Genomic DNA, 20,541 nt, shown 5'->3' with positions numbered 1-20,541 from the left:
GTTTTTGTAGTAGTAGTAGTAGTAGTAGTAGTAGTAGTAACAGCAGCAGCAGGATACCTTGGTCACATTTTATGTAACTGGTGAGACATATTCTCTCTTGTTTGTGTACTTGAATGTTCATATTTAAAAATTATATATATGCACACATGAATCCGCAAATTTAGGCTTAGCTCACTAGCCAGACATTATCTGTGGTTGCCACCAATCCCCCCCTCTTCCCTCAGATTCTTTTTTTGTTTTACAGGCTAACAGAAGCAGGTCTTTTGTCATTTGCACTGTGGGGCGGAGATGATAAGAAACCTCCCCAACTGTTCAGAAAGAATCCCTGCTGTTTCCTAACTTCTCAAAAAGGGTAGTGGAACTGAGAACTCTGATGAGGAGATCTGTGTGGTGCTGGGTGTGCTACTTTTCACTCTTCACTGGCGAGCTGGCAAGTTGATTTGTATATACCTGCCCACAAACACTCATGTGGACACACACACGCACGCACACACTCACACTTTCTGTCTGTACCCTTCATTTGAGGGGGGCTGTACCAAGGTTCGTTTTAAAAATTGATGCAGGTGCAGTCATGTATTTATTTATATTTATATACTTTGTCCTAAGACCCTAGGGCAGTTAACAACAAGATTAAAACAATTCAATAAAAACATAAAAACAGAACAAATGCAGCCAAAAAAAAATTTAAAATAGCAAGGGACAGTTCATTGGCCAAAAGCCTGAACAAAAACATGAACATATGTATAGACATCTGTATACACTAATAATGTAATGTCTGAATAGGGCTTAGATGTCAAAGGTTAGGCTGGGCTAGAACTCTTTTCCTTGATATACCTGACGAGAAAAGCTTCACCTGCCTAATTTCTATGCACCAGACACCTGTCAAAGTCACATGACAGGGTTACTAGTTTAAACAAAATGACACCCTTACAGCACTGCCAAGTGCATTCTGGGAGATTATTTCAGAATCCATGTCTGTGAGGGGATGTCTTCCACGGCCAACCATGCAAGAAGCTCAAATGGAAGTTCACATAACTACAACCGATCAATGCAAGATGTTACTTTGCATTGCACAGGGTGATTTCACATTACCTTGCCATGAGGTAAACATGATGTCTGAAAGGCGCCTTCATTAATAATATATAGATTAAAGATCTTTAAGCAGCTCCAAGTAATTATCAGGGGCTTGCTCGCTTGTCTTGTGCTGTGTATCAGCACTGTGTTCCCCAAGTGAGAGAGAATTTTGATGAAATACTGCTTACGGTGGCAAGACATTTATCATTATCCCCACAAGATTATAATGGGACGAGGCAGAGGCATTTCCCCCACCAATCCAAACAGGCCTTGATTAAGTCTCACAAGACACCACGGCATTCTGAGCCTGAAGGTTAGCCAGCTTATCAGTTCAGGCACCACAATAAGGTATTACACTAATGGAAAGGAATATACTTGATAATATTAAATAATGGACTTTGCTGTACTGCTAGATAAATTATCATTGGGAGAGTACTTAACATTTGGATAAAGAGGGGTTATTTTTAAGCAGAGAGAGCCATCTATCAACCTTTTATCAGTCAGATAGAGGCTGCCTGAGATACCAAGAAGCTCAAGAAGAAGACAAAGAAGCGTAATGAATACATGGTACTTATCGGGCTAAGAAGGGAAGGTATGATATGTGCAGGAACTCAGAGGGTAGGAAAGCATGTAGGAGCCGGGCAGGTACACTGACAAATAGTAACTTTCTATGACCATAGAGGCCAACCCAGAGATGGCTAGACATGCCTAAGGCTAGACACCCCTGCTGACTGAGTAAAGAGGCACCTTTTAAAAGTGGTGATTCTCTTTATTTAGCAGGGGGAGAGCAACTGGCCCCATCCAACCCCAGCACAGCATCCCTCCAGTGACTGTTGCTGGTGTCTTTCTTATGTTTCTTTTTTAGACTGTGAGCCCTTTGGGGACAGGCAGCCATTCAAGTAATTAATCAATTAATTAATTTCTGTATGTAAACCGCTTTGGGAACTTTGGTTGAAAAGCAGTATATAAATATTCTTGTATTCGTATTTGTATTCATAACTGACCCTATCCAACTCCAGCACAGCATCCCTCCACTGATTGTTGCTGGTATCTTTATTATGTTTCTTTTCTAGACTGTGAGCCCTTTGGGAACAGGCAGCCATTTAATTAATTAATTTTATTTCTATATGTAAACTGCTTTGAGAACTTTGGTTGAAAAGCGGTATATGAGTATTTGTCGTATCGTATGTCATATGCCTAAGTTTGCAATGGTTCTTTGTGCCATGTAGGTACTGGATATTGTTGTATTCTATCTAGTAATCTTTTGTGTTTTATTGTTTGGAAGTTTGCCCCAGTGGGGGATCCTGCAAAGAGTGCAGGGAGTGGAGTCAGAAAGGAAAGGAAGAGAAAGGAAAAGGAGGAAAATGGAGTTCTGAATAAAACTTAGCTAAACAAACATAAGACTGCTTTGTGTTTACAAGGGAAGCAGCTGTAAAAGATATATAAGAATATCTTCCAGTCATCTGTTTAGCTAAGTAATGGTAAGGTAAATTGTGCTTTTGGATCAGGGGACTACAGAGCCCTGTGGTTGTCTTTGGTAGAATACAGGAGGGGTTTACCATTGCCTCCTCCCATGCAGTATGAGATGATGAAGTAGCCTCCATGAAATAAAATATTGAAGTGCTTTCACCTGGCTAGGGGCATTGCTAAAAAGATCTGGGGCCCAAGTCTACAGCCCCCGCTTTTGAGAATTAAGCTCAGTCATCTCCCCATGCCAAGAATAATTATGAATGTGTTAAAATCTCTGTAGTATAACGAATATATAACATTACGAATGTGTTAAAATCTCTGTAGTATTATACAGGTAATACAACAACACCTATGAAGGTGGAAGCCGCAGAGAGCAAGGTGAGGCTAGGAGCTCTCTCCCATTCTCTGTACTCCTCCACGGCAGCCCTTCCTTTCTGGAAGAGGAAGACGGATGTGTCTGATGGGATTCGGGGCTCTGAGCAATTCACCAGGGGCCCATTCCCCATGAGCCACCCCCTAATTACACCCCCGCTCCTGGACAAGACTTAAAGGTTGTTCACACAACTCTGCTGGGGACGGCTGGTGGGCAGACAGGCTCCTACCTGCCTTCCTGTGCATGATCTCCCTTCCTCTCAAAGCTCTGCCACCCACGCAGCACTCACACGGCACAAGAGCACAGTACATTGGGGGATTTCCCCGCTGCCAGGCGCTCTTGCGTCCGGCGCTGTGGACACTTGGGCTGCAGGCAGCCTGAGCATTCACATGACTAGAGAGTGGTGTAGAAGGGCACACTCATGCCATTCTCTCATCATAAGCCTGGGTACAAAAACTTGGGTCACCCTGGTGAAGAGCTTCTACTCTGGTGACGATTGGGACCAATCCCGCCACTCCACATGAGAAGCCCTACCTGGGTAGGGCTGTACAAGGCCACGTAGGGCTGCTCATGTGAACAATCTTTTAATGTAGTTCTCTCACAAGTATTGCAGGGAAGATATGCTGGGGCTCTCCTAGTCATGAGGGTTTGCAGAGGTGTCCAGTGCCTTTGCTTGTCCGATTTGGTGGAATCAGGTGATCATTTCAATCTTTTTTAGCTGAGGATACAAATAACAACCTTGGGGAACTACACCTAACTTGGCTCTTTGAGGTTCTTGGTTAGTTAAAGCTAGTCAAGAGGCAACTGGACCCTTTATGATGATTGCGATCTATGGCTGACCTGCAATAGGCCCATTCACACGTTGTGTTCAACACTCATACGGTGTACACAGGTACAGATCTGCACACAGGTACAGTCATTCACATGTTATGCTGAACGCAGTACACATATACAGTTCCTATCTGTACCAAGCATTTGAAAGGCCTGTATCCAGGTTCACTTTTAAAGTAAACACAGGTACAGACATTCACACAAATGCACGTGCGAGTGTACAGACATCTGTACACTAGTGTAGCATCATGTCTGTACTGGGCTCCTGACAGTGCAAAGATGCACCAGTGCAGTGAGAGAACAGCTCAACAGTACAGAGCTTCCCAACTAACTGCACTGGTGCAGCAGCAAAATCACAATTTTTGACACACACACACACCCTTCCCCAGGAAGCCTTCTGTGCCACCCCAAAATGTCCCTAAGGGCTGTGCAACCTTCAGGGACATGTTTTCAGGTGACAGAGAGGCACTGAAAATTGCCGCTTCCCTGTTGCACTGGTGCAGTTAGTTGCGAAGTTCTGTTAGGCTGCTCTCTTTGCTATGGATGTCAACCACTAATATCTTACAGCTGGGAAAGATGCCATACACCTTGAAGGAGTCTGTGGCATGCTTGATTAGTCTACAAATAATCCTTCATTTGATCCATCTGATTTTAACAACTTCAGAACTCTTTCAAATCTCCCATGTTTAAGCAAGATAACTGAGGGGGAAATGACAAAGCAGTTCCATGGGTTGCTCAAGGCCACCAATTTTCTAGATCAATAACTATCGGGATTCAGGACAGGGCTTGGAACAGAGTCTATTCAGTAGCCCTTGTGGATTATTTTTGCCTGGAGCTTGACAGGGGGAATGTAACTCTGTTAGTGCTCTAAGATCTCAGCAGCTTTTGATAAATTGATTGTAAAATTCTTTCAGGCTGGCGGCTCGCATAATTCCACATCACCGAGTCTCCTCTCTCTGACTGTCGGAATCTCTGGTGGCCCCAGAGAAAGAGGGAAACATTGAGATCATAAGGGGGGTGAGGGTGAGAGAGCTTTCCTTACCCCAGCACACCACAGTTTTGGACTGATCCATGTATATATGTATATCACTTGATTTCCCCACATTTGACGACTGACAGTTGAATGTGTGAAATGTTTCCATGGGCAATCATTCTGTCTGAGGGGCTGTGAGAAAGAATGAATTTGCCTGTGGCGTTAGGTGACAATGCATGGGCACGTCAACCTCTGATGTTGTCTTCAAGTGATCAGGATAGCTCTGAGACACCAGAATAAAAAAGGAGAACCCATACATTCTAGTCCAGAGATTCCCAGACTGAACCGGGACTGGAATCCAAATTTATCAAGTCAAAGCCTAGTAGGAGCTAAATTAAAATGACATTTGCCCCAGTATGTCCTCCCCCCTGCCGGCTTTATTTAATCTGTGGTTTCTGTAGGCTTCAAACTGTGTGTAGAACTGGTTGAGATACTGCATGTTCAGCCTGTTAACGCTGCATGTGTGCAAGTTGTTACACAGGAGTAATACCATTGGAAATAATGGGTTTACTCTTATGCAACATCATTTGCACAAATCCTGTATTTGCCCATGTGCATAACTTGAGCAACTTGCATACATGCAACATTAATGGGTTGCCATGCCCTTGTGCAGCATGTCAGCCATTTTCTCCAGCTTGTTGAGGATGGTGGTATTTATTCAAGGAGCTGGAAGTCCAAGCTTTACGTCTTCCCCCCCTCCCCTCCCTGATTGGCTATGCCACTTTTAAAGAATGCAAAAGCCCTATTCAGTTGTCTTTGTACCTGGGAATAGGAGGTCCCTGAAGCTGAGACTCTGCTAACCACTGCCCCTTGTGGTGACTTGCTACGTTACAGCTGTGTTTGGGCATCCAGGCCCTATGATGGCCCCACCCTGTGAGGCCTGCTATTAACTTCCCTGCAGACAGGAAGAATATAAGAGTTTTCCTATCTGAAGCAGACCTTGCCTCAGTTTCAAGGTCTCCTTCCTTCCTTGATCTGTCTGCTTGGCTTGACCTGTGGTATATTCCTGAACTTTCCCTGATCCCTGACTAGTTACCTGGTGCTCCTGGTTCTGTACTACCTAGTGGCTACGGCCCATAATTCAGACCTGACAGCTGGAACATAGGAGCATAGGAAGCTGCCATACCATTGGTCTATCTAGCTCAGTACTGTCTTCACAGACTAGCAGCAGCTTCTCCAAGGTTGCAGCCAGGAACGTTGTCAGACCATTGGTCTATCTGTCAGACCATTGGTCTATCTAGCTCAGTACTGTCTTCACAGACTAGCAGCAGCTTCTCCAAGGTTGCAGCCAGGAACGTTGCAGGCAGGTTGCTGGCTAGCATTACCTTCTGCTCCAGCATGTTCCTTAGCCATACCCTGTGGCTTTCCCCAAGTACAGCATTTGTTTGCAAAGGCAGATGTTGTAGCCAAGGAGAGTTTCTTCCGATGGCCTGGAATGCTGGGTAGCCAATATTCCAGATCATGGAGAGAAACTTCCTCAGGTACAGCATTTGTCTTTGCAGACAAATGCTGTACTTTTGGAGAGTTGTGGTGTGGCTAGAAAACATGCTGGTGTATGGGGTGAGGCTAGCTGATAAGAACATAGGAAGCTGCCTTATACTGGCCAAATTCAGAAGAAAAAGAAAACTGGAGGTCCCTTCACCTCCGGTTTTAGAAGCCACATGTCCAAATTCGGCAAACTGGAGTTAAGGGCAAAAAGGGACCTGCCGTTTCCTTTGCCAAACTTCACTCTGAACCTTTGGCCAGAGTGGAGTTTTGCTGCCCTTAACTCCAGTTTTGCGGTGCCAGCGTTAAATCTGAATGCTGGCACCGCAGTTTGGGTCCCACAGAACCACAGTTGAGGGAGGAAGCGCCTCTCTCACTCTGGCCCAATTGGCTGTGTGGGCCTTCCCAACATCCGACATTTGTAACCAAGATTTGAAGTCGGGTGGCAGCAGAGGATTAGGTGCTTAAGGACAGTGTTCTCTGTAGCAGACATCCCTAGATGCTGTTGTCTACAACTTCCAAAATCCACAACGAAATTGCAGCTGGCGATGATGGGAGTTGTAGTCAATAACATCTAGGGAATCTCTGTTACAGGGAATGCTGCTCAGGAACCCAACATTTCCAGGTTTGTGTCACAAAATGAGCTGAAATTGCAGCTCACACTGGGCGTGTGCACTTGCCAGAACCAATGGTTCATCCCAGTTGGACCTGCATGGTTGTACTTCATTTTCAATGCAATACTTTAGGCCAATAATTAGTCAAATAATTTTGACTAATTATTTAGCTCCCCCATCTCTCTGCAGTCTCTGCTCCATAAACAGGGAAGGACTTGTCTCCTACCCAGTTTATGGTTGTGTGAACTGCCGCATTCTCAACATCCTGTTCAAACTCCTTGGGGAAATAACTATGCTGCATATGCGCAGTAGCTTTTTGCCCTCTGTGTCACAAAGTGCAGACAAAAGAGGTTGGTATTCCTATATTGGGTAGCAGCGATATAGGAAGGTGCTGAAAGGCATCATCTCACACTGCGCGGGAGGAGGCAGTGTGTGAACCCCTCCTGTATTCTACCAAAGAAAACCACAGGGCTCTGTGGTTGCCAGGAGTCGACACCAACTCGAGGGCACACCGTTACCTTTATTCCTTGACTATGGAATTATGGTTCTATATATAAACTATATAAACTCTTATAAACTATATAAATGCTATCTACATGCAACCTGGAAGACCTCAGCCTATGACTTCTAAAGCCACAATACCAATCTCTATGTTAAATTTCAAGATGGCACATTTTCCTATTTGAAGCAGCAGAGATCCAACAGAACGTTGAATTTAAAACATTAAATTCAAATTTGCTGAGTTCAAAAGCTCCTCCATTCACCCTTATCACAAATTCACCATCGATTGGGTAAGCGCTAAACCATTAAGTGAAAAACAATAATATACACTCAAGAGAATGTTTCCTCCAAGCTTCTCAAAATGCTTTGCCAAACACACTATTAGCCAAACATACATCTTTGCCAATTATACTATTAGTAAGGTACAAAATACCCCTGTTGATTAATTATGACTATTATTTCTGTCTGAAAGATAGATCTGATAAAGCAGCCCTGTTCAGTCATTACTGGACCTGGGTAAACTATACCCAGGCATAGGAGGAATGGGAGCATACGGGATGGGGCCATAACTCAGGAACACAGGAAGCTGCCATATACTGAGTCCGACCATTGGTCTATCTAGCTCAGTATTGTCTTCACAGACCGGCAGCAGCTTCTCCAAGGTTGCAGGCAGGAATCTCTCTCAGCCCTATCTTGGAGAAGCCAGGGAGGGAACTTGAAACCTTCTGCTCTTCCCAGAGCGGCTCCATTCCCTGAGGGGAATATCTTGCAGTGCTCACGCATCAAGTCTCCCATTCAGATGCAACCGGGGCAGACCATGCTTAGCTAAGGGGACAAGTCATGCTTGCTACCACAAGACCAGCTCTCCTCTCTGAGGAGAGGAGATGTTCTCAGTGGTAGAGCATCTGCTTGGCATGCAGAAGGCCCCAGTTTCAGTCCCTGGCATCTCCAGGTAGGATTGGGAAAGACTCCTTCCTGAAACATTGGTGAGACTGTTGCCAATCAGTATAAACAATACTGAGGTAGATGAATCAATGGTCCATGCCCCACTTCAGATGTAATGTGGAACCACAGGTCCAGTGGACCCGTGGTTCTACCCCCCTGCTCTCCCATCCACTTTAGGATGTCCAGGAGAGCTGCCTCTCTGCAGTCTGCAGTCAGCATGACTGTAGAGAAGTGGGGGAGCTAAATAGTTAGTCAAAATTATTTGACTAATTATTGGCCTAAAGTATTGCACTAAAAATGAAGTACAACCATGCAGGTACAGCTGGGGTGAACCATTGGTTCTGGCAAGTGCACACTCCCAGTGTGAGCTGCAAGTTTGGCTCATTTTGTGACACGAACCTGGAAACATTGGGTTCCTGAGCAGCATTCCCTGCAAGAGAGATTCCTCAGATGTTATTGACTACAACTCCCAGTGTCCCCAGCTGCAATGACCTTTTTTGCGGATTATGGAAGTTGTAGTCAACAGCATCTAGGAATCTCTGATACAGGGAACATGGTTCCCAAGCACCTAAGCTTCTGCTGTTACCCAACTTCAAATCTTGGTTACAAATGTTGGATGGTGGAAAGGAAGTGCTGCTTGGGAACCCCACATTTTTGGGTTCATATGAAACCACAAAATGAGTGAAATATTTGGCTTGTACCAGGAGTATGCCTCTGCCAGAGTTGGTGGTTTGTATCAGCCATTCTGACAGTGGATTGTCTGAGCCTCCTCCTACTCACCTCTTTAGAACTCCTACCAAATTTGTAAAGATAGACTTGTTTGCTACACACAAAGAGACACATCCATGGTAGTAAAGGCAGGATGGCCATTGCTGACTTTTCTTTTTAAAACCAGGTAGAGAAGCAAATGACGGCTTCTCCAGATTCATTGTATTGCTTTGCTTTTCATTCCAACTTAACTCTGAAGCCCTTGCCATGCTTTCTCTGAATTGTACTACAAGAGGCTTATTGGATCGCATTACAACCCAGTTCATGTTCCTGTTAATTATAACCAAAGCACGTGGAACATTGAAATGCAAAATATTCATATCATTTACTCGTATTCTTCTGCCTGAGTTGTCAAGTCAAAACAGCTTGTCATGAAATGGGGATGCAATATGAGCTGGCAGTGTTTTTACCAGCCGTTATGTAAGAAGCAGCCTTGAGAGTAGGTTCTCCACCTACAGGCCAGTATATATACCTTAAGACTGTGGATATTTTCAGCTTGGCTGTGAAACTCTTTGCAGTTTAGGAATTAATTACTAAAGTGGATATTTTTCAGCTTGCCTGCAAAATTCCTTGTGGTTTAGGAACTAATTTCTTTTTGAATGAAGGGGATCAGGAAGGTTTTATACACTTTACCAACAAGTTTTAAGAACATAAGAACAGCCCTGCTGGATCAGACCCAAGGTCTATCTAGTCCAGCATCCTGTTTCCCACCATGGCCCACCAGATGCTTCTGAGAAGCCCACAGGCAAGAGGTGAGGGCATGCCCTTTCTCCTGCTGTTGCTCCCCTGCAACTGGTATTTAGAGGCATCTTGCTTCTGAGGCTGGAGATAGCCTATAGCCACCAGACTAGTAGCCATTGATGTACAGATTTTTCCAATGAATTGGAAATAAATGAATGTATAAAATGAAGGTACAATGAATGAATGTACAAAAATATGTACACATTTTCCCAATTGGTTTCTGCTGTACAGATTTTTCCAATGAATCCATAAATTGTTACATATTTGGATATCCATTCTCCTGGATATGAAGTAAAATGTCCATGACAAAGATTCCAGTTTGAAATGGGTCAATGGATCAGCCTCCCATTAGAGATGAGAAAGATGGTGGTTGACATTCTGTGCAAGGGTACGTTAGCCCAGTAACACTGCATGCACACAAGTTGTGCAAATTGCAAATACAAATTTGGGCAAATGATGTAATGTGAGAGTAAGCCCATTATCTCCAATGGGCTTACTCTTTTGTAACATCACTTGGAAAATTTGTCCAACTTGCATGTACACCATTTTGCTGGGCTGACATACTCATGTGCAGTAAGTCATTCGTGAGTGAAAAACTTATCCATAAATTATTTTATCTAACTATTCATATATCTGTCTATTTATTTTCAGATTTGTGTTATCCTTTTTGCCTCCTGATCCCACAGCGGTTAACAACATAATTAAAACAATATGCCATAAAGCAATTACAACAGTTTTAGCAGAACAAAAACAACAGAAAGAAGCAACCAAGCCAGTATAAATCCAATAGTTTACATCAGAGCCTCAACTCAGTTTACTTTAAAGGCCTGGAAGAAAAGATGAGTTAAGTGTGCATCTAAATGCTGCTTTGGGCAGAATCAACTTCTTGAGGGAGGGAGTTTCATAGGCTGTGAAGCAGCCACTAAGAAGGTCCTGTCCTGAAGAAGGTCCTGTCCTCCAGAGAGGGGGGAAATAAAGAGCCAGTCCTGATGGGCAGGGAAGGAATCTGCAATCTATGGTAAATCCACATTGGAACATGCAGCTTTGCTGCTATTGTGTCCACCACTACAATTACTCCTGCTATTTATTTACTGCTTTTCCACAAAAAATGTTCTCAAAGTGGTATACAGAAAGAAGAAGAAGAAGAAGATGGTTCCCTGTACCCAAAGAGGTCACTCACAATCTAAAAAGAAACACCAGCAACAGCCACTGGAGGGGTGCTGTGCTGGGGGTGAATAGGTCTACTTTAGCCCTCAGGGGGAGTAAATAAGTGGGGAGGCTTCATACCCACCCAGTGCATGACAAAAGTCAGAGTGAAAATTGTTCATTTTCACCATATTGTTTCTGCTGCAATATCTGCTGACACAATACTGTGTAGAAGAACTATATGTGCCTCTCTTGTTTCTGTATACATATTGAGGCTTTACACACGATCTGTGTGTAGAGCTGAAAGAGGTTCTGCGGGGAGAGCAGGCTTGACCTGATCAACCACCCCTCCCCAGGTGGGCGGATCACCTGTCCAGACAAGCAGTGGCACCCCCTGGAGCCCCAATAATTCCTGGGGTCCCCCCTCCCCGAGTGTGTCCGCTGTGGCTGTAGCCGCGGCAGACACACGACCAAAAAAACCACCCAGGGTTAACTAAGCGCTTGCTCCGTTAACCTCATTTCAGAGGAAGGGCATTTAGGCGGGCTTGTTGCCAGGATCCGTGTGGCTCCTGCTGCTGCACACGAGCAGCAGAAACTGGGCTGGGCTCCCTTAGCCCGGTTTCTGCTGCTTGTGAGAATCGCCTCACTAATTTTATTAGGAAGCATCAGAAGGCTTCATGGGCCTTTCCTTCTTTATTTTCCCTCTTTTCTGAGAAAATAATAATAAATTGAGGCTCAGAACCTCAACACTTAACTCTGTTGCATTTTCTTCTAGTTAATAAAATGTTACTGGCTTTTTGTCTCCAATTATTGACTGACAAATTAGGGAGATGCCTGTTAGCTCTATCTTAATTAGTAGCTTATTAGAATCTAAATCACACGCACAGTCTTTGTCAGGTTGAATATATTTGTGTATCTCTATTCAAGTGGCAATCAGCAAAATACCACCCCAATAGACCCGATTTGTTGTTGGACATGAAGGCTTTTTGGCCATGCTGCAGCAACCATCGCCTGGTCTGAAAAGTTGTATTCTCCAGTAGGTCATTGGATTATATCCACAGCCAATAGAATAAGCAGAGCTACTTATGGTGTGATCCTATCCCAAACCTCCACCCCAGCAGGCAGCTGACTCCTCCCTGTCATGATCCCCGAGCTTAACTCCTCCTCATCTGATGGACCTTGAACCAGACCATACCTCATCTGACACAGGCCCCAGCCTGACCCTGCTTCAGCCAAAAAAGATGCCGGCTGAGACAGACTCTGAAGACCTGGCTGAAGAAGTGGAGACAAGAGCCCCTCATTCCAGAACCTAGGGGCCCTGTGCCTCTGGAACTTCCCCTTCATCCTGAGGATGCACCCTTGCCATCTTCCTCCTCCTCCAGCTCAGAGGAAGAAGCTGCAGCCATGCCACAGCTACGCCGCAGCCAGCGACTGAGGAATAAGGCATGACCACTTTAAGACTGCCCCACTCCAGACTAGGGGGCATGGCCAGGATTCACTTCCCTTGAAAAGGGCTCAGTCTGCTGCAGGTCCTTGCTGCAGAAACATTGTTGCTTAACTTGTAGACCCTGGCTTTGACTGACCTTACTTGCCTGCTCCCAAGTAGACCTGATCTCCTGGCTCTTGACTTTGGCTTGACTAGGTCTCATTCTTGTCTGGACCTGCCTTCCCAGCTTCTGACCCTGGCATGTAACCTGACCTCGATTTCTTCCTAGTTCCCCATGTGAGTCCTCACACTGCCTGACCCTGAAAGACATGATACTCCCCAACACCGCATAACTGCCTAACTAGATGCTGCATGATGTCCGCAACCTTTGCACCAGGAAGGCAAGTCACCATGCGGTCTATACACAGGTCATAAACCCATCTCTCTATGCTCCTAACATTCAAATTGCCCACGCTTAGGAGGCCACCAACCCCTGGAGGAGTATCCTCTGTGCAAGAGGATATTGGTGCATCACCCAAGGAAGGGTTTCCTTCTAAGGGAGCATTGCCCTCTTCCTCAGACTGATGTCCTCCTTCCCGGAGACCTTCATTCTCCATGATAGCAGAAAGGAGCTGTCAGCCTGGGAGTGGGATGCCTCTATCACAACCCTGAGGGTCTCATCCACATACCTCTGTGCCTCCCTGAGCTTCTGACTCCAGGTCAGCCACCTTGGCTTTGAGGGAACAAATGAATTCCCTGAGAGCCAGAAGTTCTTTGCACTCAGTGCACATCCAAGACTTCTGCCCCATAGGCATATAGTCATAAGAACATAAGCACAGCCCTGCTGGATCAGGCACAAGGCCCATCTAGTCCAGCATCCTGTTACACACAGTGGCCTACCAGATGCCTCTGGAGAGCCTACAGGCAAGAGGTATGTGCATGCATTCCCTCTCTCCTGCTATTCCTCCCCTGCAACTGGTATTGAGAGGCATCATGCCTCTGAGGCTGGAGGTGGCCCACAGCCAGCAGACTAGTAGCCATTGATAGACCTGTCCACCATGAATCTGTCTAAGCCTCTTTTAAAGCCATCAAACATGCATCACTCTGTGCAGTACACTGGGAAGCACACACCCCATGCTGGCATTCTACCTTCATAACTGGTTTTATTGCCTATTTAGAAGCCAGCCGATCGCAGCCGCTCTAGGCTGCGCGGCTTGTTTGCCCTCAGCCCCACCCCCTGGAGCACGTGGCACTGGGAGCTAGCTCCCATTGGCCCGGCTCCGTCTCGGAGGCGGGGCTAGCAGCAGTGAACCGGCAGCAGGCCTGTGCCGGCTCAGTCCTTCCCTGACCGAGCAGAAGGAAGGACGTGCTGCTGCTCGGCTTCGGGGCCTCCACGTGGCTGGCTGGGTACCCGAATCGGAAGCCGGAGCAGGAGGCCCACGGGAGCGGAACGTCGGGGAGCAGTGCAGCGGCCCTTCGAGCGAGCAGCGGATTGGAGCGGCTGGGCGGCCAGGGCCTCTGTAGCCCGGCCGCCTGTGGTAACGGGCTCTGGGGGGATCACAGGAGAGGCTTTTAAGTCCTCCTCGGAACGGCCTTTGATCTTCGGGCCTCTCCACACAAGGGCTTCTAGGCCCCGGCAGGCCCAAGCTGCCCAGCATCGAGTGAGGGCAGCAGGCCGCCCCAGGCCCTCAGTAGGCCGCACCAGGCCTTCAGCGGGGGGGCAATTGACTAACCCGGTCATCTGGGGGAGGGTTGATTGGACGTTGGGGGTGTTGGCTTGAACTGTGTGAACCCCTTCAACCCAGGGCCCATTTAGGCCTTCTGCTAAGGGCGGCCTTTGCCTTTATTGTCGGGCCTGTAGGGCCTAACCCCCCACACACACCCATTTTGGGGGCCTGCATTGACTAGGCCTCCCTGGTGGGCTCGTGGGCCTCCCCTGCCGGGCCTAAGCTTCATTTGGGGGCCTTTCAGTGGGGCTGGGCCTTACCACGGCTAGGTGGGGCAGGCGCTGTGACTCATAGGCCTTCCTTGCCAGCGTAGGCCTCAGTCAGCCTTGCGCCGGCCAGGTCACTCGTTTACGCACTTGAGGGCAGGGTACAGGCCCATAAGCTTCATCCTTTGGGACATGGGCCCTAAGAAAGCCCCAGTTAAGAAAGCCCCAGTTAAAAAGGGTGGGAAGGCTCCAGCCAAGAAGGGTGGCAAGCCAACGCGGCCACCTAAGAGGCCAAACGCACCCGCCGAATCCTCCTCCGACGATGAGGGCGATTTGGAACTGGGTGCCATCAGGGCGTTTATAGCACGGCTGCAGGCCCTTGAGAGGCAGCGCACCACTCTAGAGGGCGACGAGGCGGGCGGGGGGCCTTCGGGGGTGCCCCCACATGCAAAAAAGTCAAACAGGGCGGAAAAGAAGGCAAAACTAATGCAGGGCTTTGCTGACCGTCTAGCAGCTTTGGAGGCGGCGGCGGGAACTGCCCACGAGGAACCAGCGGGGATCACGACACAACCGGCGGACTCAGGACCAGGAGACGGCAGGGACGACAATGGTGAGTCCCCACAGGGGGCCTGGCCGTGGGGACTGCCCTTTAGCACCCCCTACGGACCATACGGGTGGTTCCCAGGGCCAGTTAACTGGGCATCTCCACACGCCACCTGTAATCAGGTCTGGCAAGGGGGGAGCGCTGCTTTGCCCACCCAGGGGCCAACGGCACAGTTCAGCTCTGCTTGGCATACTGGGGATGGGCCCGTACCCTTGGGGGACCACCTCCTTCCAGCAGTTAAGGAACGGATTTGGAAAGGAGAGTGCATTGACGTGTTCCAATTGCTCTTCAAGGAGCCGGAGCCACTGGAGAAGGAGGGGTCCCAGGGGAAGGACAAGGAGAGGACAAAGCGGAAGCCCATTGAGCATAATTGGGCAAATTGGGTTTCGGGGTACACAATCTACATGGGTGTTCTGATGCAGAAATATCCAGACCGGGGCCCCGCTCTTGTTAAGTATTTTGATATTATACACAGAGCCTTCATGGACTTTGCTGGTAATGCCTGGGAGCGCTACGACCAAGCGTTCCGCGAGCGCGCCTCCAGCAATGCGGGTATATCCTGGGAAAGGCAGCACCCCGAGTTATGGCTTCAGATTATGACACCCGCGAGGCCCTTGGTTGGCGAGCGCGCCGACAGCGGGCACCTCATTTCCAAAACACCGGCAGCGTCAGCGGCTTCGGCCTCAGGCGCACAGGGGGTTCAAGGTCCCCTGGTGTGCTGGGAATTTAACAAGAACGGGAAGTGTGCCCGCTCCCCGTGCAAGTACCGGCATGACTGTGGCTTCTGCGGTGGGCGGCACGCCAGTATCTACTGCCAGCGGGCCAAAGCCCTTAGGGGAAAAGGGGGATACCAAGGCCCGGGAGGGGCAAAGGGCCCAGCAGCCACGGCTGGAAAAGGGCCCCAGCCCAATTAAAATCCCGGTGCTCCGGAGGCTGCTGCGTGACTACCCCAACAGGGAGCGCGCACACTATATTGAGGACGGTTTTGTGAAGGGGTTTAGGATTCCGTGCCAATCCAGGCGGGTCCATAGTTTTGCACGCAACCTAAAATCGGTTAGGGGGATGGAACACATAGTAGCGAAAAAGATAGCCAAGGAGGTGTCTCTGGGGAGGGTGCTGGGCCCCTTTGACAGGCTGCCACTGCCAACATTGCGGGTATCCCCTTTGGGCGTGGTCCCTAAGAAGGCGCCGGGAGAGTATAGGCTTATCCACCACCTGTCCTACCCAAGGGGCGACTCGGTTAACGATGGGATACCGGCGGACCTTTGCTCAGTACGGTATACATCGTTTGATGAGGCTGTGGCCATGATCAGGGGCTGCGGGCCTCGGGCACTGATGGCGAAGTGCGACATTGAATCCGCCTTCCGCCTCCTGCCCGTGCACCCTGATGACTTTGACCTTTTGGGCTTCGCATTTAAAGGGGGATTTTACATCGACAGAGCCCTCCCCATGGGATGCTCGGTCTCCTGTGCGGCCTTTGAGGCTTTCAGCTCTATGCTGGAATGGGCACTGCGCCGGAGGGCGGGGCTACGCTCCTCCGCTCACTCTTTAGATGACTTTATTTTCGGAGGAAGGGAGGGCTCTGGCCAATGCCTACATTTACTGCGCTCATTCAGGGCACTCTGCGGGGATCTGGGGGTGCCACTGGCTAAGGACAAGACAGAGGGCCCGACCACGAAGCTTACATTTCTGGGGATAGAGCTGGACACGGTGGGACAGCTCTCACGCCTCCCCGGGGACAAGCTCAGCATCATGAGGGAATTGCTCAGGGAATGCAGAGAGGCTAGGAAGGTAACGCTACGCAAATTGCAATTGCTGGTTGGCCACCTGAACTTCGCTTGCAGGGTGGTGGCTCCAGGCCGCCCCTTTCTAAGGCGCCTGTGTGACGCCATGGTGGGGTGTAATCGACCCCATTTCCTCATTAGGGTGTCTACCGCCATGAGGGAGGATATGGGGCTCTGGCTCAGGTTCCTGGAGTCCTTTAATGGGGTGTCATTCTGGCGTTCTTCCCAGCTGCTCGAGGCCGACTTCCAGGTTCAGTCAGACGCCGCGGGCGGCCTTGGGTTCGGCCTGTACCTGAGAGGGCGCTGGTGCGCGGAACGATGGCCGGGCAGCTGGTCGGAACGGGGAATCACAAGGGATCTCACCTTCCTCGAACTCTTCCCCATTGTGGTGGCAGTGCACATTTGGGCCGAGTCCTTCAAGGACTCGGTCGTGCGTTTCTGGTGCGATAATTTGGCCGTGGTTCAGATTATTAATAGCCAGACTTCCAAATCACAGAGGGTGATGGGGCTGGTGCGGGCCCTGGTTCTAACATGCCTTCGCCATAACACGCTCTTCACCGCCCAGCATGTTCCAGGGGTGCAGAACGAGGTGGCAGATGCCCTGTCTCGCTTCCAGATGCAGCGCTTCCGGAAGCTGGCACCTGGAGCCGCCAAGGAGCCCGAGCAGGTGCCCGAATGGTTGTGGAACCTTGGGATGTAGAGGCGTTTAGGGCCATCCAAGCCTCCATAGCGCCCAGGACACGGGTTGCCTACGACAAAAGGGTCAGGGCCTTTCTGCAGTTTAGAGCTCAGGTAGGATTGGTCCATGTGTGGCCTGTGCCGCCGGAACAGCTGATGCAGTACCTGGTGCACCTCCGTGCCCAGGGGCTGGCGGTGAGCACCATGGCCGGCCATTTGGCTGCGCTGGCTTTCTTTGGGAAAGCAAGGGGCCTCCCCGACCATTCTGGGGACTTCAGGGTCCGGCGCATGCTGGAGGGCTGGGCGAGGGAGACGCCCGTGCAACCTGACCGACGTAGGCCGGTCACCCCAGAGGCGCTGCAGCTGGCACTGCGGCAACTTGCTGGGGTTTGTGCGTCTCCTTATGAGGAGGTCCTGTTCAGGGCGGCAGCCTTGGTTGCTTTCTTCGGGGCCTTTAGGGTTGGAGAGATGTTCCCCAGGAGCAGGCGCGGCCCCACGAGTAGGGTACTTCAATTCAGTGACCTCACCGTGGGTGCTTCCCGGGTGGTACTGCACCTTAGGTTTTCAAAAACAGATCAGAGAGGCAAGGGGCAGAGTGTCGCGCTGCATGCCGCTGGCGACCCGGGCTTGTGCCCAGTCCGTGCACTGGAGGACTACACGGAGGCCAGGGGTTCAGCTATGGGGTGCCTCTTTATCCACGCTAATGGGCGCCACGTGACCCAATTCCAGTTTTGGGCGGTGATGAGGAGAGCCTTTGTGGCGGCGGGGGTGCCTACCCAGGATCTGGCCCCCCACTCCTTTCGGATTGGGGCGGCTTCCATGGCTGCTCGGATGGGTTATTCGGGCCCGGAAATCCGGCGGCTGGGCAGGTGGCGGTCAGCGGCTTACCGCCGATACGTGCGGTAGATGGGCGCATAAATTCTGCCCCACCCCACCCCCACCCACGAACCATTTATTTGTGCCACTCCTAACGCTTTCTCCTCTTGCGCAGGGCCTCAGTCGGCTGGGCCGAGGGCGGCCGGGCAGCGCGCAAGAGTCCTCATACTGGGCCATTCCTTCATTTTCTGGGCACGCAAGTGGGCGCAGAGCGCCGACCCTGGAACCCAGCTTGGTTTGGGGCGTTGGGCCACTGTGGAGTGGCTTGGCCGGCGGGGCATGCGGAGGGCCCAGTTCCTGCCGATGCTGCACGAGTTCCTGGAAGGGAATCCTGTCCCGGATGTCCTGCTGCTGCATTTTGGAGGCAACGACCTGGTGGACCAGTCTGGCATTTCGCTCTCAAGACAGATTGCCCAGGACCTGGTGGTCGCCCTCTCCTGGTGCCCGGGGCTGGTGGTCATCTGGTCTGACATCACTCAGCGGCGAGTCTGGAGGGGGGCGGTGAAGCAGAACAAGGTAGATAGGGCTAGGCGCGGGGTGAACGCGGCCATGGCGCGCTTCATCATCTCAAAGGGGGGTGGGTGCATCCCACACAACGACATCGCGTTCTCGCTCCCCCAGTTATTCAGGGGTGATGGGGTGCACTTGTCCCCCCTTGGTATGAGGTATTTCTTAGACGATCTGCGGCTGGGGTTGGCAACAGTGCTGTTAGGCCTGTGGGGTGGCGGGGCGTCAAGCTAGGCTGACGCCCGCTGTGGCGGGCACAGTGCGGAGGTGAGCGGCTGATGCGGTGCGGCACCTTAGGTAAGCTTTAGCTGTAAGGTGGAGGGGCAGATCCCTTGAGGCTTTACAGATCAGGGATGCTGCCTTGCTCCCACCTCCCTGCAACCGACACCCTTCCGTATGGCTTTACAGCGTCGGACAGGTGATGTAAATTGCAGGGTCCTGACCTTAGGTCGGCAACGAAGGGCGCCCCCTTCTGGAAGGTGGGCCGCCTGGAGCCGAGGTGTCTGTGCCATGAGATTCTAGGGCGGGGGTGGCCACGTGGTGCCCCCCCCCATCCGAGCCCGCACTGTTGCTGCTCTGAATGCCAACCCCAGCTGCCGTGCCTGTGCAGGCACTGTCTTAAAACCTTGTACCCCTAATAAAGTGACCAATTCCTCCATAATACTTCTGTGTCCGTGTCTCCTTGGGTCTGGGTGCAAGCCAGCCGATCGCAGCCGCTCTAGGCTGCGCGGCTTGTTTGCCCTCAGCCCCACCCCCTGGAGCACGTGGCACTGGGAGCTAGCTCCCATTGGCCCGGCTCCGTCTCGGAGGCGGGGCTAGCAGCAGTGAACCGGCAGCAGGCCTGTGCCGGCTCAGTCCTTCCCTGACCGAGCACCCTCCCTCCCTCCCTCTGGCATAGGTTGGGCTTTGCTGGTCGCCGTTTGGGGCCGGGCAGGAATTTTTTGGGTATACGCTTGATTGGCCTTAGCGTGCACCTTTTTTCGCCTGCCTCAACCTATACCAGTTAGTAGCAAGGTTGCTTAGCAGGATTGATTAGTTAGCCAGGGAATAGCTTGTGGTCACTTTTACCACGGGGTTAGCGGGCACAGTGCGGAGGTGAGCGGCTGATGCGGTGCGGCACCTTAGGTAAGCTTTAGCTGTAAGGTGGAGGGGCAGATCCCTTGAGGCTTTACAGATCAGGGATGCTGCCTTGCTCCCACCTCCCTGCAACCGACACCCTTCCGTATGGCTTTACAGCGTCGGACAGGTGATGTAAATTGCAGGGTCCTGACCTTAGGTTGGCAACGAAGGGCGCCCCCTTCTGGAAGGTGGGCCGCCTGGAGCCGAGGTGTCTGTGCCATGAGATTCTAGGGCGGGGGTGGCCACGTGGTGCCCCCCCCATCCGAGCCCGCACTGTTGCTGCTCTGAATGCCAACCCCAGCTGCCGTGCCTGTGCAGGCACTGTCTTAAAACCTTGTACCCCTAATAAAGTGACCAGTTCCTCCATAATACTTCTGTGTCCGTGTCTCCTTGGGTCTGGGTGCAATGTATAGAGTTTGTCTACTGAAAGCTTCCCCATTTCTTTGGGGAGGATGTAACCTTTGCTGTGCCCAAAGGCCAGTGAATCCAAGGAATTTAATAAGGAAAGCAAAGCACACCCAAAAAGGGAGATCAATAAATTGCTGGCTAGCTTAAGTATCAGCTGGAAGCCAGAAGTTCCAATATTTTTGGCTCTGTTATGGACCTCAGGTGGCTTTTTTTCTGGTGCAAAGA

General features: G+C 50.3%; 1 protein-coding gene across 1 annotated transcript; it reads left to right on the top strand.

The window, feature by feature from the left end:
• The first annotated feature begins 13,593 nt into the window (after nucleotides 1–13,593).
• LOC128340004 (uncharacterized) lies at nucleotides 13,594–20,277 on the top strand. The gene is made up of 2 exons (XM_053284607.1): nucleotides 13,594–17,395; nucleotides 18,398–20,277. Exons 1-2 carry the CDS (start codon nucleotides 15,716–15,718, stop codon nucleotides 18,785–18,787), a joined length of 2,070 nt encoding a protein of 689 aa, XP_053140582.1. The 5' UTR covers nucleotides 13,594–15,715; the 3' UTR covers nucleotides 18,788–20,277.
• Nucleotides 20,278–20,541: the final 264 nt, after the last annotated feature.

This window comes from Hemicordylus capensis, chromosome 1 (assembly GCF_027244095.1).
Source record: "Hemicordylus capensis ecotype Gifberg chromosome 1, rHemCap1.1.pri, whole genome shotgun sequence".
NCBI classification, from domain to species: Eukaryota; Metazoa; Chordata; class Lepidosauria; order Squamata; family Cordylidae; genus Hemicordylus; species Hemicordylus capensis.
This window is presented reverse-complemented; position numbering and strand designations above follow the sequence as displayed.